Source organism: Mirounga angustirostris, unplaced genomic scaffold, assembly GCF_029215605.1.
Source record: "Mirounga angustirostris isolate CCGP_5_RB_7025 unplaced genomic scaffold, mMirAng1.0.hap1 SCAF_1, whole genome shotgun sequence".
NCBI classification, from domain to species: Eukaryota; Metazoa; Chordata; class Mammalia; order Carnivora; family Phocidae; genus Mirounga; species Mirounga angustirostris.
In genome coordinates, this window is record NW_026991709.1 from 30,599,447 (window position 1) to 30,626,051 (window position 26,605).

General features: G+C 35.0%; 1 protein-coding gene across 3 annotated transcripts in view; it reads left to right on the plus strand.

Moving 5' to 3' along the window:
- The window catches only part of ROBO2 (roundabout guidance receptor 2), a 589,127-nt gene that overhangs the window by 429,613 nt on the left and 132,909 nt on the right, over window positions 1-26,605 (plus strand). For all 3 annotated transcript variants that reach the window (XM_064580151.1, XM_045902670.3, XM_045902671.3), the window contains exon 6: window positions 26,277-26,404. In XM_064580151.1, coding sequence (XP_064436221.1) covers window positions 26,277-26,404 — 128 coding nt within the window. The remainder of the gene's footprint in view (window positions 1-26,276; window positions 26,405-26,605) is intronic.

The following is a 26,605-nucleotide window of genomic DNA, read 5'->3' on the forward strand; positions in this document are numbered from 1 at the left end:
TGCTATGGATACTTTTCTGAATGTATGCATTCATTTTAAAATCTTGATTTATTTATCCCTAAGCCCCTGATACTATATTTTCTAAAGTTGTATCATCAACAGCACTGGCCTGAAATGGACCAAACGTTTTAAATAGTCAGTGAGAGGTTCTTTGCAATCTATAGGAATAAAACAAGTGAAACTTTTAATTTGGTTAGTTTTTCATCATCATAATAGCCTGTTTCCTTTGTCACTTTGCTGTTAGACATCTAGTTTTAAAGGAGTGTTGTTACAGGAGTTTGTGAATGTTAGGTTCCTCAAGCCTTCTCAGTGGAGAAGCAGGTTAAAAAGCAAGAAGAGTTTATGGAGCTGAGTTATTAGTGTCTATCCTCTATGTATAGTTAATAATTTTCCTCAAGTTTGAGAGCACTTTATGTGTAATTTTAAAATGTTGATGTAAGATTGAGAGATGAATTATATAGTAAAATTTGGCCTAGTATAGATGAAGGTTAATTTTCAGTTACTGGGAGTAAATAGCCTTGTTCATTTTTTTAAAGATTTTATTTAATTATTTGAGAGACACAGAGAGAGAAAGCAGGAGCAGGGGGAGGGGCAGAGAGAGAAGGAGAAGCAGACTCCCTGCTGAGCAGGGAGCCAGACGCTGGCTCCATCCCAGGATCCCAGGATTATAACCTGACCCGAAGGCAGATGCTTAGCTGACTGAACCACCCAGGCGCCCCAGCCTTGTCCATTTTTTAAAAACAAACAATCAGACTTTTATTTTGGACTATTTTTGGCTTTACAGAAAAGTTACAAAGATAGTACAGAGAATTCCCATATACCTGATACTCAGTTTTCCCTGTTGTTAACATCTTACATTATGATGAAACATGTGCCATTCCTAATGAACAAATGCTAATACATAATGATTAAAGTTTTTACATTCTTTTGATTTCACCTGGTTTTCCATTAATGTCTTCCTTCTGCTCCAGGATCCAATCTAGTGTATTTAGTTGGGATATTATAGAATATTGCATTTACTTTTCATGTTTCTCCAGTTTTCTCTATCTTTCCTCCATCTTTCATTGTTTTTCCTCAAAATTTCATTGTTTTTATGATCTTGACAGTCTTAAGGGGTACTGGCCAGGTAGCCTATAGAATGTTCCCCAAACTTGAATTTGTTTCATGTTTTCTCATGATTAGACTGGATTTTGTGGGGTGTTAGGGAAGAAAACCACAAAGAATGCCCTTTTGTCACATGATATCAGAGGTTCCATGATATCCATAGGACATCCCTTATGATCCTGCCATTTTTAATCATTAAACAAGATCCAGTTCACAAATGTTTCAAAAATGGAAAGTTGTACGAGTGTGTTGCATTTTAATGGGTCTATGTCTTTGAATTAAGGTAAAATAAAACTTAATCAAGCCCAGTTTGATTTCCCAGATTTCTCTAGGTGTTAGATCATAAGCCTTACACCTTTAGTTGCCACGATATTCTCCAATCTTACCAAATTCATTGGCTTCAGAGTTCAAATAATAAAAATCAAAGAACAGTATGAATATTACATGTTTAGAATGGATAATAGAAAGGCCTCTAAAGACAAGGTTGAAATTTTGAGAAATCTTACCTCCACTAACTTTCCCTAAAACATTGTCATAGGTTTCTGGCCTCTTTATTTTTCTATTACTGGCATGATACTACTACAGTGCTTTGTGTGACCAGCTAAATATTTTTAAAGTATTAAGCAAATGGAAATGCTGTGTAAGCTTTAAGCTGTATGTTAGAAAGGCTTAAAGTAAGGATCAGTGCAATATAGAAATTGAGGTCAATATTTTTATCATGATAGAAGCCATGTACTTTTTCTTGAATTCTCAATCTTTAAACGGTATTTCAAAGAAGCTTATTCATTCTTAGATTTGTATGCATTAGCATAAGCTTCACTTATGCATAATGAGGGAGAAATAGACCTCTTTACTTGGTGAGGAATAACAGTAATGACTTTTAACCAAACATAGCCTAAATCAACAACATTGATTCTATTACGTTATTTAAGTCTCAGACTAGGGAGATGGCTATTGTTCTTATGAAGCAATTGTGTGAAGTGGTGTGGAGGATGACATTTCTTTGGCTTAACATTTAATGCAATTTGAATAAGGTTTGTGTAGTGGTTCATGCTTAACACATTTATAGTAAAGCTTTGTAGGGCAGCTGCATAGCCTGTAATTACTATGTAAGTAATATGTGACTATTTTTCTTTCGGAGACAAGAAAAGCTTTTCAATTCAAGTTTAAATTTATGAAATGCTGTGATAGCTATTTAAACCTTCGACACAGAAGAAGATATCTGTGCCAAACTTTCAGAAACCAGAGATGAATTAAGGGCGTATGTTTTTTATCTTTACTGTGAAATTATTATTTTTTTTTAGTAGTACTCATATACCTCTTTCTTTGATTTAGCCTTTAAACTCCTGACCTTTCCCAGTAACTATCTTTAATAAAATTAAAATGTACCCTTGGTGAGTTGTATTAAAGACATTTTTTGATTAGATGAGTGTTTTGGTGAGGTAGGAAAAGTAGCAATTCCTAAGGCTAGCAATAACCCTAATGCCCAACCAGGGAGAAGATGGCTATTTTCCATATAACAAAGGCACAAAATAAGAAGGAGCCTTCACCTTATTACATACTCCTGTCAAAATGTTAATTGTTTGCTGAAACTTCTGAAAATGCTACTCTTTCAGAATTGAAAGTTTTGGGAAGAAAAAAATAAGTCACTCTTTTTATTTGTGACTTTGTCAAGTATCAATATCTTTTTTCCAGAGGGTCTCAATATATGTATGCTCAAATAAATGAACATCAACTCATCTATTAGGGGCAAGAATTTTGCATACCAATATGAAAATAAAGTGGGTAGAGGGAATAAACAGAGATAAGGGGAAAGAGGGGAAAGATTTTATTGTTTATAATGATTATTTTTTTTAAAACACAGGTTTTTGTTTTTGTTTTTGTTTTTTTAAGCATAATTTAAATTGTAGAAGATACCCTTTCGGAATCATGTACATTTATTAAGTGCCTACTATATTTATAATGCTCACTGATAGTCTGTTAAAAAAAGTCATTTAAAGCAAGATAATTATACTGTTATTGGTTGTTTATTTTTTATGTTAACCAGATTGGGTGATGTGGAAAAGTATTTTCATACACAATACCTTAAAGAAAGTAAGGACTAAAGTAATATTCATTTCTTCCTTGGGTACCACATCTTTTTTCTCAGGCAAACCTAGAACTTTTTGCTAATTAATACTCTTTTTTTTTTAAGATTTTTATTTATTTATTTGACAGAGAGACACAGCGAGAGAGGGAACACAAGCAGGGGGAGTGGGAGAGGGAGAAGCAGGCTTCCCGCAGAGCAGGGAACCCCATGCGGGGCTGGATCCCACGACCCTGGGACCATGACCCGAGCCGAAGGCAGACGCTTAACGACTGAGCCACCCAGGCGCCCCGCTAATTAATACTCTTTTGATGGCTAGTGCCTTCAGCACATCTTTCCACAAAGTGTTTCATATGATAAAAGTTGCCAGTATTTATAATACTAAGATGATGTTTCATCTTATGCTATGTTCCATCATACCATATGAATAATGCATATTTTTATATCAAAATAAAAATACATGTATATATATATATATATATATGCAATATACATATGTGTCCTGAAGCTCTATGGAAAATACCATGTATTAATGTGAAAGAAACAGAATATAATAAATTTACAATGAAACAAATAAAAATTAAATTAAAATACACCAACAGTACAATATTCTGTTCGACTGAATAAGAGTGAGGAGCATAAAAATATCCCATCTCAGAAATTAGTTAAGGAGTAGTGCTATTAATCTAATTGTAATTTCTTATGTGGGCCTGTCAGTACAGATTGTTTCAGTTAATTATTGGCAGTCTTTTAAAGAACTGCAAACAGGAGATTTAACATCCTTCATCATTCATATGATTTTGTTATATCACCATATAGTTAGCTCTGTGATTTTTTTATTTCATTTTTATTTATTTTCTAAACCAACTCTAAAATGACACTAACTTTCTTAATAAAGATCTAGAGTACAGAAAGGAATGTTCATAATAGCTTGTCAGAGCAAAAAGGAAATAAAATATGCCATTTACATTCTTATGTAGGCCTACAAATTCTAAATGCGGTTGATGGCTTGCACATAGTGGATATAATTCATGAATATTTCATAAAAATAGAAAAAGGGCCAGAGAATAAGAGTCTATTTTAAGAGAGATTTTTTAGAGTTCTTCATTCCGTGAAATGTGGGATTCACATAAGTACATGAATCCTTAAGAAAAGAAACTGAATAGAACCACTTATAATTCTCTTTTTTTTTTGTAGCATTTTTACACTAAGTGGCTCTTTTCACTTAGCCCTGGAAAATGTTCTTATATTAATTGTCTTGAAGCTCCATTGTTTAGAGCACGTGCTTCTGGGATGCAGAGATGCCGAACAGGTGCTTGGCCACCCTGCTGAGGAGATAGGCCTTCTTGCCTATAGTGTGAGCTTCAGGGACATGTGGTAATTTGGGCTCCCGATAAATAACCACGCTGATTAGGTAGGCTGGTCAAGATCGGTCAATTAATTTTTTTTTTTAAAGAAGGAAAAGAACTGAAAGCAGGAGAAAAGCAATGTATATAAAACATGGTATGTGACATCCGAAAAGTGGATTGGTCCCTAAGGTTTAGAAATATAAAGAAAAGTATCAATGAATACTCTTATGATTCTTCAGCTATCCAGATGCCTTAGCCATTTCTGGCTGGAAAAAAAAAGTTAGAACTACATGCACAATTACCGAGAGGCCTTTTAATATAGCTACAAATAGCATGAAGAATATTTAGGCCATTGCCAGAGATGTTAGACTTTAGGCTTGTTCTCACACTGTTCAGTCATTTATCTGTTTAGTTATACTCCCATGTCCTGGAAATGGTGTTTGACAGATTTCTCTACCACTAACTAGGAGTATGACCTGGAAGAAGCTATTTAAACTGTATTTTACCTCCTGAAGAAATGGACCAGCAGTGCTATGGGCCTAATGACTAACCTACACTTTGATTCATTCGTACAGGGTGAATAACTATGCCATCCACTCTAACTCAAAGGGTTATTAAAATGATATAACTAATTCAAAGCACTGTAAATACACATAACAAGTGCTCCAGTTTTATAAATCCAGCTGATTGATGGCATTTATTAGTTATATAGAAAACTGTAAGGGAAATATAGTAAAGGTAAAAAATATAGAGTATACAGTTTCTATGGATACTATTTCTTTGGCCAATTTCTATAGAAACACATAAAATCCTATTGATTTAATAAGTATCCCTTTTGCTTTTAAATCATATAGATTTGTTTATAAATGTTGCCAGCCAGTTTGCAAAGCCTGAAGATTATCACCAATTTTTCTACCTTTGGAAGATTGTGCATGATCCAGATATTTTATCGTAGCCCCAGTTGGATAAGATATCTGGGTTGGGACTTTCAAATTTCACACATTATACTATATCATTTGTCTGCTCATAATAAGAAAACCATCACTTTTGTAAGAAGATTATGAAAAAATAAAAGCAAGTATTTTTGAAGAACATACTATTTGTCACATGCTTTCACATGTTGATTATATTATTTTCAGTAGTGTTCTAGAATAATATGACTCCCCATTTGAGGGATATGGAAATAGAAGCTTAAATAACTTGCTTCCAAAGTCACACATATTAATACATGTTAGGGCCAGGACTTGATTTAGAATCTGTCCAGCATAAAATATGTATTTTAAACTAATGGGCTTTGTAATTATGTGATTATTAATTGTTTATGGACTTGAGCCACTTACAGATTTTATATTGAGATAAAATTTTAGATGATCAGTTAAAAACACTGTATTATGAATAACTTCATAGGGATACCATACAGCATTAATGTAAAGGGTAATTTTTAGACCAATTTCATAAGCCACACATAAAGTGTCTTACTGTTTTGAAAATCTAAATTTGGACCAGGTTAAAGTTACTTTGTTGGAAGTTGAAGATATAGATTTTGTTTACAAACAGGATTAATTAACAACTTTCAGAGGGATGCCAAAATGGTACTTTCTCTGTGTTTTCATCAAATAGGTGCTAATAGTTGCTGTTAGCACAAAACTAATTGCCACTTAGATTGAGGAGTGCAAGTTGCCCCATCCTGTGACCACATTGGCCCATCTGTTGAGAATCTCAGCTCAGGAACAATGCAGGAACTGGCATCCAATTTGGGCTCTGGCCAGTGGTCAACTAACAATCTGGGACACACTTGGAATATGAAATGCCTCAAAGTCAAAGATGTCCATTAACTGGCAGCTCTTCTTGTGTTGTGTTGAGGCAGAGCCAAGACCAGGTGCCAGTTTGCAGAGCAAAAGGATCTGCCTGAGTGCCACCTGTCGTTGGCATATGGGTGTTGTCCAACATAGGAGCCACAGCAGGTTTGTTTCGTCCATCAAAGTGTAGCATGTTCGAGAATTCACCAGACAGGGGTCAGGACTACAGCAACATTTTCCTTAGTCCAAATTATAGGACAAGTCAAAGACTTACCAAGACATAGTCACTGTATCAAGCCACAGGTGGATATATTGGATATTCACCATTGGAGACACACTTTCTAGTACCTAGATTCTTACGTTAACTGTAAACAAATATAAAAAAGGAGAAAATTCTTTAACTGACCACGTTAACACAAATCCTTGCCTTCATATGACAATTTGTGGTTAGAATCACTTAGATGATTTTTAATCACCCAGGGGTTTTTCTTAAGATATACTTCTAATTGATTTTTGCTGTTGTTGTTCTTCTTAATAAGTTGTAATTGCAATGTGGGCCTACAAGGTAAAGTTGAATCTAGGAGATTAACAATCTTATCCCAGCTCTGCCAAAATGCATCACGCTGTTTTAAATAATTTACATAATATGTTGAGTACCAGAGTCCACACCTGCAAAATGTGTAAGTTGGATTGGATGGCTTCTGTGCCTTTAAATCCTGAAATGGTATGATTCTGTGAATGGCAGTAACGCAGAACATTTTAACAAGGATAATAACACATTTTATAGGAGGAAAAAATCCAGAAATTTAAAATAGATGGACCTAAGGAGAAAAAGTAAAAGTACTATATACCCATATATCATTGACAACTACTTTGTATGTTTTGCATATATCCTGTCAGATTTTTATGCACATCTGGGCATATTTTTTAATTCAAAATTGCCTTTGACCCTAAATGCTTATTTAGGTTTGTCTAGGAAAAGGCTAGTATTGATTCAAAAGACTTGTTTTTAATGCATTTTCCTTTTCTGTAAATGGAATATTAATAAATTATGCTTATATTGTGCTTACTCTATACCAGACCTACGCTAGGCATTTAACATTAATACATTTATTCTTATGGCAACCTTATGATATAAATGCTATTATTATTTCCATATTACAAATAAAGAAATGAGACACAAAGAGGCTAAGTATGACAAAGTCAGTCATCTAGTAAGGGATCTAGGATGTCTGGCTGCAAAGCCCACACTCATGACCACAAACCAGAGGTGCTGGGTGGAAACAATTTTTTCCCTTCTCCATTTAGAATTAAAGATTAGAAAAAGACAGTTTAGTAAATGCTTGCCTATCAGATGGTCACAAAATACATCGGTGTAAAGAAGTACATATGAATGATTTATAACCTTTATCATAATGGCACTTATCAGTAATGTGTATCATTTAAGTATGCATGATTTAAAAAATTATCATTACTTCCCACTGCCCATTGAAACAAAGTTTAAAACAATTCTGTCTTTATTATCATAGAATATTTTAACTTAATATATTCTTGTGTTCTTCTTTAGATTTTATTTATTTATTTATTTATTTATTTATTTATTTATTTATTTTAGTGAGAGAGTGTGTGAGCTCAAGCATGAACAGGGGGAGGGACAGAAGGGGAGGGAGAGGTACAAGCAGACTCCACACTGAGCGGGGAGCCCAGTGTGGGGTGAGACCCTGAGACCCTGAGACCCTGAGACCTTGACACCACAACCCCAAGACCGCAACTGAACAGAAACCAAGAGTTGGATGCTCAACCAACTGAGCACCCAGGTGCCCATATTCTTGTGCTCTTCTTAACACTGTTTCTGAAATGAAAATGAAGTCCCTGAGAACACAAAAGAAGCTAAAGAAATACTTGCTGTGAGAATTAAATAGTAAAAAGTATATAAATCTAGAACCAATGACTTTTCTAGAGCGTGATAATTTAATTCACCTTTTCATCTGCATCGCCTAATGGCACTCAGACAATGGTTGAATTTACTACAAGAGCATTATTTTATATTTTCTTGATAATATTTGATTATCGACAGTTCTACGGACAGTTACGAATTGACTGACAGAACTGAGTTCTAGACTTTATATTTCCTAAAGTGTGGGGCTATCATCATCACTATTATTATTGTTACAACTATTATTATTTCTCATAATGGTCCTTCTGGAAAAGTTGCTGCTCAACCCAATTATTCAAGTCAACTGGTATGAATTGAAAGAGAAAGGAAAATGGAAAACACAAAGAATAACTTGAGACCTAGGATTACAATAACATGATGAATGAGAGTTATATTTTTGTTAGTGTGTGAAAGAGATACAGTTGTCAGAGATAAGAGACAAAAAACAAATACTTTCAAAGCATTGTAAGATTATATCCTACTCCATAAAGTCGAATCATAATTATTGGAGAAATTTACTTTAGTTGGTGCATAGTATCAACTCACTGGAGTTTCATTCTCAGAGGTCATATTTGGCAGTGGGATTGGGGGGTGGGTTGCTGCCGTTGAGACACAGTGTACCTTTGTCAAGAAATTAAAGTACTAGAAGTCTCTTCTGAGAAGGTGATTCATGATATAAATCTATGTGGTAGACCTGTGACAAGATCTCAGTGTAGAAATTTTACCAGTCATTCTTATGATTATTTTGACTATTAACAATTATAAAAGTTACTGTAATACCTTTCAACTAATTTCATTGAATGTATAGGTGTTTGGAGCCTTTATAAAGAATATCTGGTTAAGTATTCTGCATCACTGCAATTCACGTAACAAATGGCACTTGTTATAAAAAATGTTTGATGAAAACTATAAATATTTCATCCATTAATCCACACTTTCTAAGAGTTTTGTTCAACATTTATACCACAAATAATAGAAACAAAAAAGTTGATCAGGACTCTTAACTGTTATTTGAGAAATTCTGTAAAGAGAGAGAAAGAAAATATTTTTATCCTACTATGAGCACAATTTATAGCAAGATGTCGGTTCTCTCAGAGGAATAATAAAAATCTCTAATGTAGACTAATAAAATATTACATTTCAAAAATTCAAAAATAATCATTCATAGTCATTGGACATTTTTAGTGTTGTTAGTGCAACAGATTAAAAAAAGATGAGTTTGGGGGCACCTGGGTGGCTCAGACGTTAAGCATCTGCCTTCAGCTCAGGTCATGGTCCCAGGGTCCTGGGATCAAGCCCCGTGTCGGGCTCCCTGCTCCGCGGGAGGCCTGCTTCTCCCTCTCCCACTCCCCCAGCTTGTGTTCCCTCTCTCGATGTGTCTCTCTCTCTGTCCAAATAAATAAATAAATAAAATCTTAAAAAAAAAAAAAAAAGATGAGTTTGTTCTCAAGGATTTTAACAGAAGATATGTAAAACATTAAGGCAAACTTTATAAAAAGTATGATATATAAGACTCTTCAGGGTTTCAGAAAGGAAAAGCTGTTTTAGTCCCATGTGACATTAGAGATGGGTCTGAAAAGGAGAATAGAATTCTCCTAAGTGGAGCTGCAAAGAATATTCCAAGCAGGATGGGATATTCCAAGCAATATGGAAGCAGGATGAAAAACATTTGGTGGTAGAAAGTATAAGCCAATAATTAGTGGTCCATTGTGCGTGAAGTGGGGTGGAGTGGCACTTAAGGCCAACAAGGTTAGTTGAGGCTTTATTATGAAAGCCTCTAATTCCAAATAAAGTGTTTATACTGAACACACTATGAAATGGGGATTCACTGAAGCACATTCAATAGAAATGTAGCTTTGTCTCTATGTTTAAAAAATTGATTCCCATATTTTATGTGAGAGAGTTTGAAGTAGAGAATGTTTAGAGGTAGGCATGCTTGGGAGGAAGTTGTTTAAAAGGTAGTTAGGGGACTCCAGTGTGTTATTTCATGTAAACATGCAAATATGGATATTAATGCAACTAGAAATAACAAAGAAAAGCTTTTCTTTATTTTAAGAGATCGATTATATGTCAGGATTCATGGGAAAAGAGGGGATAAAAGTAATACTAAGGTTTATAACTTGGATGATGGGTATTATCTTTAATAAATATGGAAGTCAAAAGATTTGTTTAACCCAACTGTTTGTAATCACATAATATCATATGTCACTGAATTCAGGCTGGAATTGTTTGCAAGATCCAGCAGTACTTTTTCTCTGAGTTAGGGAGAAAAAATTGCCAGATCATATATGATATGTCATCTATGGAAAATGATTCCTAATGTCAGAGTTGTTACAATAGGAAAAATGTGTATCTTAAAATTGATTCAGGGCGCCTGGGTGGCTCAGTTGATTAAGCGACTGCCTTCGGCTCAGGTCATGATCCTGGAGTCCCGGGATCGAGTCCCATATCGGGCTCCTTGCTCAGCAGGGGATCTGCTTCTCCCTCTGACCCTCCCCCCTCTCATGTGCTCTCTCTTTCTCATTCTCTCTCTCTCAAATAAATAAATAAAATCCAAAAAAAAAAAAAATTGATTCAGGAAGGGCACCTGGGTGGTTCAGTTGGTTAAGCAACTGCCTTCGGCTCAGGTCATGGTCCTGGAGTCCTGGGATCGAGTCCCACATCGGGCTCCTGGCTCGGCAGGGAGCCTGCTTCTCCCTCTGACCCTCTCCCCTCTCATGCTGTTTCTCTCTGTCTCTCTCAAATAAATAAATAAATAAAATCTTAAAAAAAATTGATTCAGGAAGTACTAGCTAATTTTGCAAACGCTTCACATGTAGAAAAATCATTAAATCCTCACAATTTTCTCATGAAACATGTATTCTTATCATTCTTATGTTACCAAAGGAAGAATTTGAGGGGCAAATTCAAGTGGTAGAGAGTGATTTGAACCCAACCAGACACTCTAGCCTTAAAGTCCATTCTGTAAACTGCTACACTGAAATAATCCATCTTTTTTTTTTTTTAAGATTCTATTTTTAAGCAATCTCTACACCCAACCTGGGGCCCAAACTCATAACTTCAAGAACAGGAGTTACATGCCCCACCGACTGAACCAGCCAGGCACCCCTAAAATAATTCATCATTAAATGAAATGAAATGAAATTATATTATCACATCATACTATATCATATAATATTATATTCATTTATTTTAAGTAGGGTCCATGCCCAGCATGGAGCCCAATGTGGGGCTTTAACTCACAACCCTGAGATCAAGACCTGAACTGAGATTGTCAGCACTTAACTGACTAAGCCACCCAGGTGCCCCAAAGGAATTTGTATTAAGATTATAACAAATACTGTATTTAAAAAAAATTTTTTTTTTTTTAATTTATTTGAGAGAGAGAGCACGAGGTAGAGGGAGAAGCAGACTCCTTCCTGAGTGGGAAGCCAGTGTGTAGTTCAATCCCAGGACCCTGGAATCATGACCTCTACTGAAGGCAGACACTTAACTAACTGAGCCACCCAGGCGCCCCAGAAACACTGTATGTTTTTGAGGGCCCACTGGTTTTATGCTAGTTATAATTAATCTTCCCAACAGCCTTGAAGTATGAATCCCCATTTTAACAGTGCAGGAAACTGAAGCTTAGGGATAATGAGCATCCTTGTGCTCAAGGTCACAGGACCTGTGGGTAGCAAGGCAGGATTCTAACCCCAGGTCTCTCTGACATGAAAGCTTGCACTCATTTCCCATTTTGGACCTGGAATACCCTTCATTCCATGTTTTACTGAACGGCCATTAGCTATTTTGTGGTTTTTTAATTTTGTTTTCTTTTTTGTTTTTATATTTCTGTGTAACTAAGAGAAAACAGTGTTAATCTCATTATTGTAATTTTTTATTTCTCTGTCTCCCAACTCCCCTTGCCATATTTATCTTCAGTCTCAAATATCCAGCCCTATATCTGATAATGCGGTGCTCACCAGATAGACATTTAGTGCAGTGGTTCTTAACTGAAGCTAGTTTTGCTTCTCCCATTCCCAGAGGAACATTTGGCAATGTTGGGAGACATTTTTGATTGCCACATTTGGGGGATTCGGTGCTACTGTTATCTAGTGGGGAGAGGCTAAGAATGCTGTGCATAGCAGACTGGACACAGGACCACTCCCACAATAAAGGATAACCTGGCCCAGAATGTCAGGAGGACTGAGGTCGAGCAACCCTGATCTAGGAGAAAAGGTGAAGTAGACATTTCTTACCTGAACGCTATTTTATAGGATTTTTATTTTTTGTTTTATAATGTTAGGGCAAAAATAATAGAGTATAGTTCAAAGAAACAGATTTCAAAGTCTTTCCTATTGCCTTAGCTATGAAGGTTATATCAGTGAGATAGATGGATAATCCCATGGCTGGATTTGACAGAAATATGTCATCATCAAATATTGAGAAGGTCCTTTGGTTCACTAATGAGAAGGTCCTTTGGTTCACTAATGACTTGAGATGAATGTATATTTTTGCATATTTTCTAGAATATATGAGGCATGAAATGTTTCTTTATATTTCTTGCTCATTAAATAGTTGCTGAATTGATAAAACTAGTTAAGAGTAGCTTAATTAGGGAAGTGTCTGAACCTTCTATTTTCAAATATATCTAGCAACCTACACGTTAAGTGACACACTTAATGATGACAAGTGCCCCCTGTGTAGCTGTGTTGAATTCCTAAATTACTCCAGAAACATATTTCATGAGGAGATTTCTGTGGGCAGAAGAAGAGAGAGAGCCTTGTGAATCTTCCATAGCACAGTCCAAACTGAACTTCCTTCTGATAATGCAGAGCAACCCTGCCCCTCCCACAGCTAGTGCTCACTTCAAACACTAATGGAGTCTTCTGGAAGTTTATCCAGTAAGGATCGCAAGGCCACTAAGTAGATGACACATTCAAAGATTCATTTCACTCTGAACTCCCAATCCCTATTGCACAGAGTTTATTCTCAGTTCAGGAGAGTACAAGAAAGGGAACTGCCTTTCAGAAACGTCTGCTCTGAGCTGTGGATTTTGTGGATTGTTGTGGGTTTAATCCCTGAAGTCCTTTTCTAACTGAATTTAAAGTTGAGATTAATTTCTAACCAAACACACAACTATGAGATAGATCCACTTTTACAAACCTGATGTTACAATTCCTAGTCCTATTGTAAAACCAAATTGTTTTAAATGAATTTAATCCAATAATGAGTTCTAAATTGAAGGATAATTTAACCTGCCTCCACCACTTTATTTGTTCCAACATGCTTTCCTTAATTGGATTTGTTTGCATTTTTTACCATAAATTTTCATGTTCTAATTAAACAAACTTATGAAAATAATACTACTAAGTTTTAAATTTCAAGTAATGCATTTAAGGAATAGCAGATATTATTTTATTTGAATAAATCACAAGGATGGTTACATATTAAGGATAGCAAAGAATTAGATATTCCTTTCTGCTATTATGAGCCAAATGAAAACCCTAATATCTCTAGAATGGTTTGAATTTAATCTTATATGAATGTGGTAGAAAGTAGTATATAATGTACACATACATACACACCCATACACACACACATACACAAAGTTAATCTCTAAACTTTTAAGGGATTTAAATTTAGTGAAAGTCAGTATAAGTATGAGGTGATATTAAAAGTTCTCTGCAGTCTTGAAAACAATAATGTAATTATCAGTGATAGGTCAGTGCCCTCTCTGCTGATAATACCAAAAACAAAAAGAAAAACAAAACAAAACAAAACAAAAAAAAACAGCCTAATTAAAAAGAAAATCTATTTGCCAGGCAAATAGTGGATATCATGTCAATAATAAAAAAAAATAGTTCTAATTTTAAGATTGTAAAGTTAAATCCTTTAATGTTAGTGTTTGATCTAATGAAAGATTATCAGTGATAAAATATACTTTTGTCATGTAATTTTGACCTAAAAGTTAATTTTTATATTAAAGTTTTGGGACCTCACTCTTTTCTTACTGCTGTACATTGAACTTGAGTTTCTTTATCTGGGCAACAGATTAAATCATAGAACAAGAATAGGTGTGAGCAAGGGTATCCTCTGTAACTTACTATCTCCTTTAAACTATGGATTGTTCTGGGGCCCTGTGCACTGTATTGTTAAATGTGGTATTAGCCAATGATTCAGAGAAAATGAACATAGAAAATGTTTTGAAATAAAAATTATGAGAAGGTACAATTTAAGTAAACTCAGTCAAAGTTCAGGGAACTGAAAATAAAGTGATTCTTTTTTTTTAAAGATCTTATTTATTTGAGAGAGAGGGGATGGGGAGACGGAGGGCACAGAGGAAGAGTGAGAAGGAGCAGCAGACTCCCCACTGAGCAGAGAGCTTCATACGGGGCTGGATCTTAGGACCCTGAGATCATGACCTGAGCAGAATGCACATGCTTAATCCACTGAGCCGCCCAGGCTCCCCTAAAGTGATTCTTACTGCTCAAAATGTGCCCTGTGTTGTCCACAGCCTCTCTATTCTACAGATTTGGCATTTTGTTATCAGTGATGTTTGATACTGGTGAAAGATATCCTCTTCCTGTGTATGTACAGCCTTAATTTATTCCTTCATGAACAAATTGATCTTGACTACCTACTAGATTCAATTCACTGTACCATGCTCTGAGGATACAATTGTGAACAAAGACATGACCATGCCTTTGTGGAGCTTCAACTCTGGAAGTATGGAGAGACATCAAATGCATTAATTTTGTGTCAGGATAAGCAGAAATAGTTAGGCTCTCAGGAGACAGAATGGGGGAGTGGGGAGGTATGTAGAAAAGTCCAGATGTGAAGACACAGCATATGCAGAGATGCAGGAACTGGAGAGAGACTGAGAATTCTGAGTACAGTTGGGGGCTCCACTGTAAGGTAACCAGTGGGGCAAGATAGGACTGGAGAGGTGAAGAGAGACCAGGTCAGGAAGGAGCATATTGGGCAGGTTCCAAAGTTGGGACTTTTCTCTAGAGAGCCAGTTGAGGGTAAATTGAAGCATTTTTTTTAAAAGATTTTATTTATTTATTTGACAGAGAGAGACACAGCGAGAGAGGGAACACAAGCAGGGAGAGTGGGAGAGGGAGAAGCAGGCTTCCTGCAAGCAGGGAGCCCGATGCGAGTCTTGATCCCAGGACCCTGGGATCATGACCCGAGCCAAAGTCAGATGCTTAATGACTGAGCCGCCAGGTGCCCCAATTGAAGCATTTATGAATCTACTCTTGGTATATAAAGAAGAGTAGACTATTGTATTAATAAATAATTGGGGCTTGCTGGGGAAATGCAACACAAAGATAGTAACACCAGAAAAGTGAGGATGTTGGCAAGCAACTTATGGAACACAGAATCTGGGTAGGATAGAGGAGGAAGTGATGATGGAAAGAGTTGATAGAAACGGACAAAGAGGTTCAGTCTGAAAGCTAATTAATTCAGCAGGAAACGTCCGAGGTTATGGCGGCATCAGACATTTGACCTTCAGATTCCAAAAGTGAGCCACTCCAGCTGAAAACAAGGTCCATGATCCACTATGAGACAATGTCCAAGAAAGAGGGAGACATTCTCACTGGAGGAAGAGATATAAGTGATGTTTTATATAGGAGTGCCTCGATTCAAAGTTGGGAGCTGTTAGCATGCACTTTTTTGAGCCACTGAAAATCATCACCATTGAGTTCTAAATGGCTGTATCTCCATGTCTACTCTAATCCATACAGTGCTTTCGGTTAGTTGACGGGTGTGAATTTAATTATCCATGAACGACTATTGTGGACATTGCTGCTATAAACATCGGGTTAGCCTCGTGATGGGTATTAAAGAGGGTACATATTGAATGGAGCACTGGGTGTTATACACAAACAATGAATCATGGAACACTACATCAAAAACTAATGCTGTAATGTATGGTGATTAACATAACATAATAAAATTTAAAAATGCAAAAAAATAAAATAAAATTCCATTTAAAAAAATTATCCATGAATGACTCCATAAGATTAATGAGTCATTTTTATTCTGAAAATCCTTCTGTTGAAAGCAGGCAACAGACTTTGTGACATTTTTATATAAAATCTCCATAGTTAAATTTTCATTGAATTATGGAACTATGGAATGCTCGTGATTGTAGACATTTCTTTATTTTCTACAAGAGGTTAAAAGGTATAGGGTGATCTTCAGCTATTTAGATTGAGTGCAAGTATTTTGAAAATATAAAAACTAACTTTTTTAAAACCCCCCCAAAAGGAAAACCATATTTACTTACATAGACATTAAATGTTTCTTGGTTCAATTCATAGTTTTTACTATTGACCAACTTAATGATTCATAAAGCAGGTACATAATAAAATTTTAAGTGCTAATTCAAAACGTTTGTTGTAGAATTGGAGCCAGACCTCTTGCAGCAAGAAGTAGTAGGTGATTTCAAAAAGTAAAGGTGTTGAGAAAATAAATTTCCTTCCATGAAAAACAAAGGTGCTTTTGAAATGAGAACGGCCATTCAGGAAGTTTTATTAGCGCAAAATCCTCACGTAATTCAAGCAAGGCGATGAGATACACAGGCTCGAACCAAACATGGTAAAATCACACTTCATAATAGAAGTCGTGTTGTGTTTTCTTGTGTTCTTTTCTCCTCCCAAATTCTAAAGCCACTGTGGAAGGCTTGGAGGGAGAGGTCCCTAAATTATCTGAATTATATTCACAAAAGCCAGAAAATAAAAGGTCCTTCCCTAGAAGCTTACAATGAATCAGGGATTGCAGAGTATGAGAAATGTGTGAAATGTGTTTATTTTATCAAATGTTGCCAGTTTTCAAAAATCTTGTTTGATATTTTCAAAGTAAATTTAGATGTATAGGAACTCTTCCCACTACCTATGAAAGTTTCATCCGGAGAAAGAAAGAAAATAGATTCTTTAAATTTAGAAGTGATTTGAGAAGATAGTACTCTGTTCCTTAAAAATGAATAATATTTTCTCTTTGGAAACACTTTTAAGATTGATCATCAAATATGAGATCACACACCAACAGAAGCTTGCACATAAACTGTTGTTGTAAGTATTAAAATAAATTTATTTTGTTTTCTGGATTATTTAGCTGAACAGATGGTAATGGTTTTGACACAATTCAGTTTCCTTTTCCCTTTTTTTTTTTCTTTTTCTTTTTTTTATTTGGGAAAAAATAGAATACAAAACCCAGAGCTTCTTTTTCCACTTTGTCACAGCTGGTTACCAATCAATCTCAATTCACGGTACAGTGATGATAGCACATGTTGTCCGGGGGCCAAATCTGATTGGGTTGCATTTTTCAGCAGTGTTCCGTATCAGGAAAAAAAAAGGTATCTTTATGGTGGGGACTGTCAGCACATGATTGTACAACTGTCATTAATCAAACCTGGCAACAATGACTGCATTTATACCAGTCTGAGACAGATTTTACAATCAAAATCACCCAATTTCTATCAGGATTTCCTCACCAGTTATGTTTTTTTCATCTGTTTCATTGTGTTTCCTGCTTTTCATTAAAGTCAGGCAATACTTCCTACATGTTGATCATATATATTGTACCATATTTACAAAGTAGCTGTTTTATATCAAAGTATGCTTTAGATATTTAAGATGTATTCTCAACTACTTTAAGAAGGCTAAGAGCAAATCAAGACAAAACTTAAGGACATTAGATTGCTTAATGAAAGAAAAGTTGTAAAGCATATATGTATTAGTAAACACATCTATGAGCCTCCTAGGATTACAGTTGATTTTAGAGTAATAGTGAGTAAAATATTGATAGTTATTTTCTGGAATTTCTGGAACTGTGAATATAAAATCACTGGCACAGAAACGCACATCTTCCCAATGCACACGCACACAGAGCAATAACACACATGTCAAATGGAAGGGGCGTGCCACTCTAGGTTAGATGAATGAATGTACTTGCTGCAGAGGACACTGATTCTAGTCTCTTTATAGCTCAAGACAACAATCTCAGCATCTTCTATAAAATAGTATTTGGAAATAGGCATTTTTTTCTAAGTCATTAATTGTTGTGAAACCATGTATTAAACTCTGTTGTAAACTATAAAGATCTCTCTGTTGTAAACTATAAAGAACTATAAAGATCTCCCTAATGTAAGGAGCTATTATTCGTAATTTTGTATACTACTCAGTCAATATTTGCTTTCTAGGAAAAATGAACATTTCTCCAATTATCCAATGTAATACTGAAAAGCATCAATGAGATTCCTATGACGCATGTACCAACTTATCCAGAAAGAAATAAAAGAAATAAGGCCACATTTATTGGACCTCTGGAAATATTTGGCATTCAATTGCTTGTGAAATATGCAGTTTTAGGAAACAAATTATTGTCTCAGGAAAATCATGACCCATTAGAGAAAACAGAGACTAGTAGTAGATATGACAATTTTTCCCCTGATTGTATTTGCCTCAATGTGTGGCCTTTGGAAAGGAAGTTTGTCATTTTTTGCCTCATATTGCCTAAATGTGAAATTAGTAATGAGCCACATATTTACTTCTTTCTGGGTTTTGAAGTGTTTTTAAAGATTTATGTATTTGAGAGAGAGTCAGAGAGAGAGGGAGAGAATGCACATGCGCAAGTGGGAGAAGGGGCAGAGGGAGAGAATCTTCAGGCAGACTCCCTGCTGAGTGTGAAGCCCAACCTGAGGCTGGATCTCAGGACCCCTGAGATTATGACCTGAGCCAAAACCAAGAGTCAGACACCCAATCGACTGAGCAACCCAGGGGCCCCTTGAAGTATTTTTAGACATAGTTTCTTTAAAATCAATTCTTGCATTTCTTAAGTTTTTGCAAGTAAGAGCTAATTTGATCACATTATAAGTTTATCATTTCTCTGACACAAGATACTTCTTATTGTGAAAATTGATAAAAGTACATGATGTGCTTGAGTCTCCTGGGCTTGTCAGGGTACTGTCAGGGTTTGGGCTAGAAACTGGCACGGTGGTTGAGTGGTGTTAGAAGGAAGAGTACCGTCTCCAGCTGTAAATGTACCATTGTATTAGATCCACTGGCTTGGCAGTGTGATGGAGGAGAAAGAGTATGTACTTTGGAGTGAGATAGACCTTGATTTGAAAATCCAAATTTGTATGTGAAAATGTCAAAATTTTAAATGATGTCAATTTTCCAATAATTTAAAAACATCAGTGAGCCAAACACAGACACACACAAATACAAGCATACACACCCCTTGGTTTTACGCATATGTTAGCCCACAAATAATCAAATTGCAATTATATACTAGATAGTATAAATTTACCTAGTGTAAATTTCTGTACCCAGACCATGAGGCTTGAATCCTCAGCCGCTAAAAGCTTAATTGTACTATTGACCATTTATTTACTAAACCCATTAAGGAAAAATTTGTGGGCACAGCTGCCATTTGGGTAGTAAATCCCATACTCACTTTAATGTTTCTTCTATGTATTTATCCATCATGGTATTTTTTTAATAAATTGAAAATTTATGCTCTTTCTTGGTAGAAAGTTATAATCTCTGTAATCTAGTTCATGAAGAATCTAGATTCTAGATTCCAATATGGTCTAAACCTTTGCTATCAATGAATTTCAGGGTTCTGGATAACAAAGTGCTATTTTTCTAAGCTTAAACTTAGGGCATTAAACTAAACTCGATAATTTTTCAATTCTTTACTGTGTCTCAGAATTTATAACCTGTTAGCTTCTTAGAATAACCAATTTCTATATTTTATAAAAGTATATTTATTAATGAGGTGTGTGGTTTGCCTTCAAGCAGGTTGAACTTTGTATGTCTAAGTTTTTTCTATTTTTAAAATGGAGGAAATAACATTTTACCTCCTTACCTACCAGAATTTTTATGAGGATAAGTTAAAGAGTATATGTGAGAACACCATGCAGTGTCTTTTTTATCGTCATTATTTTATTTTCACAAGATGTGTGATTAGAAACCACCCTAGTTGCCAAAATAATGAGATAATATATCTGAAAGCTTTCAGCAAAACACAAAGCTTTAACCCTGTTTTCTCATAGTCTTCATGTTTATTTTAGATATTCTTCTAGAATCATATGATTTATTCTGTTGTAGGAAGAGAGATTGTTTTTTCATGTTATTAATTTACAGAGGGAAATTTATTAATGATAACTTATAAACCAAATGTCTAGATTGCTGGTCAAGATTTGTTAACTTCTTTTCTTTGTCTGTCTTTCTAGTAGCATTTGTTTATTAAATATTTTGAGTTCTTACATTCATAGTATTATGTTTATATTAATTTAGCCAATGTTTCAGAGCTAACTGCTGATGTATATACCTAAGAGTATTACTATATTTCTTGATAGAGTAGAATGGTATATTTCAAATTAGTTAATCTTTCCATTCTACATACAGTTGTTTTACTAGTAACCCTGCTATGAAAGAACTACAGAAGAATTTCAGGCATTTGTTGGGTGGTTCATGATTCATTCACTAGCATTCATTGAACACATCCAAGATCTCAGGGACTGTTTGATAGGACTTGGGGTACATAGTTTGGAACAAGAAAGATTTAGTTCTTGTTCTCATGGAGCACACATGCTCTTGGAAAGACAATAAACAAGGAAACTAAAAACTTGGAAGAGATACTGCTTTAAAGAAAAAAAAATAAAAGTAACAAAGGAGATATGAAAATAAAAAGAATGATGAGCACTGGGTGTTATATGCAACTAATGAATCATTGAACACTACATCAAGAACTAATGATGTACTATATGTTGGCTAACTGAACATAATAATAAAAATAATAATAATTTTTAAAAGTCACTGGTGGGGATAAAGCTACTTCACATTCTTTGGGCAGGAAAGACATCTTTGAGAAAATATTTGAGTAATCTTGGAAGTCAAGAAAGATTATCAATAGAAGATGCAGGAAAAGGGCATTCTGTGAAGTTGCAACAGTAGTACAAAGACATCGTGGTAACTAGGTAATTATGTTAAACAAAGAAAAGAAGGATCATCTGGTTAGAAGAGGGTGAACATGAAGCTGGACAGGTAGGCAAGGAGTAGATTATCTAAAACCTTGAAGATCATAGAAATAGGTTTTATTCTGAGTGACTGAATGAGAAATCATTGGATGGTTTCAGACAGTAGAATGACATAATCATATTTAGGTATATTAACCAGTGAATTTGTACTAATGCTCTTCATTCTTCTAAAAACCCTTAGATTATATAACTGCTATCACATTTTACAGTCTGTTGTTAGAAATAGTTGACCTAAAAATGAGATAATTCATAAAAAATGCAAAATTCAAAACGCTGTCATGAAAGAGAGAGAGTGCACTTTACTGGTTGGCACAGGAAGTAATAGCATTAGTAGAAACCTCTGGAAGAAGTGTTTTTGTTTTATTATCTATAGAAGACCTTCTAAGAGTCAAAGATCAGAGATTTTCAAAAATGGAAGAGGTCATCAGAGGAATTCAAGTTGGAAGACTGGTTGGTAGATTGTGGCACATAGGATTCAAATGATGATGGATGGTTGCAGAAGGGGAGGTTTTTAACGTTTCTCTTGATGGAGAGATTTAGTCATTTTATATATATTCAAAATACTTTTGTATAAATCCATAATGCTGATAATATTCACAATCTTTCCTCAGGCAAAGATCCCATGAAAAATGAGAATTTAAAGATTCTGAGCACCCTGTGATATCTGAGAGTCTTGAAATCTGTTTTTTGTTGTTATTCTTCTTCTTGTTTGTTTGTTTAAAAATTTCAACCTCCATGTGTGAAGGGACCCAACAGGACTAGTGTATTGTAACCATTATTTCTAATTGGGATAAGACAGCATGGCCCTCAGAAATATGTGCATATCAGTCCTTGGGACTGGGGAAAGGTATGTGTTAGCTAGAGAAAGTTTTAGAGGTAGTTCTGATAGACCTTTGTGTGGAGTCATATCTCATCACTTCCAGTTAAGAATTGTTTCACTGGGCTCGGAGCCTTATGAAGGCATATATCCCCAATTTTAATGCAGTGCCTGGCATGTAGGAGACATGTAAGTCTCCTTAAATGTTAGGATTTTTGAATGAAATAATTAAAATAATTAAATTTTCATTATAATTTTCTCAAATGTCAATGATTTTCAAAGGTATATTGAAATGAGACAATGCTTAATGAGCATCTACTAATTCCAATGAAGAAGCATTTTATATAGAAGATCATTAAAAAATTATCACCCCCAAACGTCTTCTTACTCCAAAGCTTACCTATTTTCCTGTAAATGGGCCCATTACCTGGTATATGTACTCTCTGTACCAAGTTGGAATTCTATAAATATTCTACAGGAATCTCCATAGCACCAGACCATTGTTCTTATCCAGAGTTTTACAACCTATTTCTGAAACCCTGTCTATAGTTAGAAAAAAAAAAAAAAAGTGTACTTACTATTTTCTTATAATGGCATGGTATCTTTGAAAAGTAGTCTCTTTTATTAGTAGCCAAGATTAATTCAATTTATTCCTCCCAAGCTGTATTTAATTTTTCATTTTTCTTATGAAAACAAAATTACAAACATAGGGTAGAATACAGAGTTACTTGTATCCCTTATCAGGGAAACCTTAAACAAACAAAAGCCAATTTAAATCAACAAAAAAATTAAAACACTGATGCAGTGTTCCCATTCCTATTCTTGGCTTTCCTAAGTACTCCTTAAAAAATGAGAAATCTCAGCAAGTCTGATTTCAGACATATTTTGGGTTCACATATTATATAATCTGTAATTTTTAAGTAAACATTTTTACCTACTAAAACAAGATATAAATAGCTCTCTCATTCTATATATCCCCCATGTTGTTCCCTATATAATGAATTTATCTAACCTGAGGTACAATTTGCTAGAAGGTATAACTAAATGTTTGCTGAATGTGAAATTATATTTCCATCCAAGTGGCATTGGTAATGTGGCATATATGTCTTAAGTTAGCACTTAAAAATTCAACAAGGGCACCTGGGTGGCTCACTCAGTTCAGCGTCTGCCTTCTGCTCAGGTCATGATCTCAGGGTCCTGGGATCCAGCCCTGCATTGGGCTCCCTGCTCAGCAGGAGCTGAACTCTCTTTCTGCCCCTCCCCTTCTTTTGTCTACATGAATGCACGCTCTCTCTCTCTCTCTCTCTCTCTCTCAAATAAATAAATAAATTTTTAAAAAAATTTCAACGAAGTATTTTACTGTAGGAAAGGGGTACTCACAGAGTGGAAAAAATGCCAGGTTGAAAGTCAGAGTTCAAGTTTGAATTCTGATTTTTCTCTTCAGTAGTAAAACGATTTTGAGCAAATCATTTCACTTAACTAAGGGTCAGTTTTCTCATCTGTGAAATGACAATTTCTGATTCAAGAGAATTATTTTGAGGATGCTATGAGCTAATGCATGTGAGTCTTTTTTGTTTGCTTAAAATGTGAGGCAACATACAGTTTTTGACTTTTTTTCCTCAATGACAAATCAGAAATCCTGTATATCTTTTTTTAAAACTTAGAATAATGTTTTCATGTGTGTTTCATCCAGAGAGGACTTTGTAGACCTTCAAGTTTATCTTCCCCTCTTTTAGCTTTTGAAAAAAATTTAGAAAGCTCTGAAGAGACTTTACCAAGTTAAACAAGAACCATGACAAAACTCTAACCAGAATTCAGATATTGAGATGAACTAGAAATGTCTGCAAAATACATTATTTTTATTCAATCCTTCTATCTCAGAGCTAAGCATGTACAGCAGAAATAGACTAACTGTAGGAAAGATGATCTTTATTAGACAGTAAATATATCATCAACAACTTTTCTGAACCCATCATCAAAATCATTATTTTTCTCATTTTTAAATGGCCAAGTTAAGCAGAGCGCATTTGCATGCATGCACTGTTACTCTTTTATGAATTTCAGCTCAGTCTTTGCCCTAAGTTGTAAATATAGCTCATAAGAAAACCTTATGTTTTTATTATACCTAAATGTGGCAAATTTGCAAGCTTGCAGTCACTTAGATTTGGTTGACCCTTATATCAGTAAGAAACAAGATATTCATCATATATTCAACCAAGATTTCTTGAGCTCCTACGAGTTATAATAAAAATATCTAATATGCATTGTGCTTTCTCTGTGCCAGTTTTATGCACTTTATATGTAGCATCTCCTTCAAAGTTCACTTTCACTCCATGAAATAGATGTTATTATCACCACCATTTTGCTAATGAAGAAATTGGGACCCAGAGAGTTTAAGGATGTTGTTCATTTTTATAAGCATTGGGGGAGGTAGAGCCCAAGACTAAAACTCTGGCCACTTGGCTCCAGAGTCTGCTCTTAACCACCTGGTTATGCTACTGGATGTTGAAAGCTCTGTTAGGGGCTGAGGATATAGCTGTGAGTCAAGCAGGCAGGATCTCTGCGTTCATCAAAATAGACGATGGTACAAAATGTAAGCAAGTGTGCAATGATGGTACAGCAATAAGTTTCAAGGAGAGAGTAATTACAGTTGTCTGGTGTCGTAATGGATGACTTCAAACAAGAGTTTAAGAAAGCTTTCCTAACAACTTATGACATTTTAAATCAGCAGAAGTTTAACTGAAAACGTGCTGACAGAAAAGTAACCACCATAATTGGAGGATAGAAGAGCATACATAACTAAGTTTCGTTGGCATGATAGGTTCATAGATATTGCTTTTTGTCAGGCAAAGTTCTATCAGATGGAACAATTCTTAGGTCTATGTCTTACATTGCAATAAACTTAAGCTACTATTCTTCTAGCTAAAGCCAGAAGTAGAAGAAATCTGATTATAGTAGTTTTCATTGCAAGCCTAAAAAGTCTGTTTTTGTCCTGAAAGCAATAGGAAATCACAGCTAGTTGTGAATAGATAGAACCAATTAAAGCAATATTTTAAAAATACAGCTTTATCTGTGATATATATATGAGGAAGAGAGGCAACGTGATCAATCAAAAGCTATTGCAAAATTATGTGTGTGAAATAACAAAGACCGTCAGTAAAAATCAAGAGGAAAGATCAGATAAGAAAAGATAGTAGCTATTTTGCTTGTGTAATTGTAATCTCTTAGAGTCTAATAAAAGCATATTCTTATATACAAGTATTTCAACAGATTCATGTTAAAATTTTAGAATCTTTTTCTGAACTAGTGTGTTAGTCTACTTGTTAAAAAAGTAGAAGTGAGAAATGTGTGTGAAAGAGCTGAGGATGTGCATTTCCCAAGTCACTCCCAGGCATGTTGGTGTTTTAAGAGTTAATATTAGTAATTTTTAAAAATCGGCCCCTTCCGCCTGGGCGGCTCAGTTGGTTAAGCGAATGAATGCCTTCGGCTCAGGTCATGATCCTGGAGTCCCTGGATCGAGTCCCGCATCCGGCTCCTTGCTCGGCAGGCAGCCTGCTTCTCCCTCTGACCCTCCCCCCTCTCATGTGCTCTCTCTCTCTCTCTCTCATTCTCTCTGTCTCAAATAAATAAATAAAATCTTTAAAAAAAAATCGGCCCCTTCTTAATTCTTTCAACAATGTAATTATGTCAATTTTCCAACAAATAAGAGAAAAAAAATTTTTCCTTTAATATATTTCAGTTCTAGAGTCAAGATGCCCCAAAAGTAAATCATATATTGAAGTGCAGTGTAACTTACAAAATATAAAGAATAGTGTATATTTCAGTTTCTAGGTGAGTTATATTCTACTATTTTGTATACAAAGTGCTAATAATGCCTTTGATAGTTTTGATACAGTAGGAGTTGTTATACATATATGAAATATGCCAGTTACCCAACTGGTAATCAAGCCGAAAGAGATCACATATGAAATTAATGATCTGATTAGTAACACCTTTAATCTAACAATTGCACTTTGTGGCTGAATATTATGTGTGTGCACGTGTGTTTGTTTTAGTTAAAATATATCAAAAGAGAAGAATGAAGATGAAAATGTAGTATTATTTTAATATAGCTAATATGTTATTTAATAAAACCAGTTCATTTCTATGTAGGTATGACATCAAAGACGATTACACACTGAGAATTAAAAAGGCCATGAGTACAGATGAAGGCACCTACATGTGTATTGCCGAGAACCGGGTTGGAAAAGTAGAAGCCTCTGCTTCTCTCACAGTCCGAGGTAAGAAACTTAGGATGTGAAATACAATTGAATCAACAGACTAATATTTGGTTAAATTGGTAAGTGAACTCACAGTCAAAATAATAGCTTACACTCTTTTATTATTATTATTATTAAAATGCCTAGATTTTATGTCCATTCTATCATGAATTGAAATAAAATTACTTTCAAATTGGGTTCAAAGGGATGATTATTTGAAGG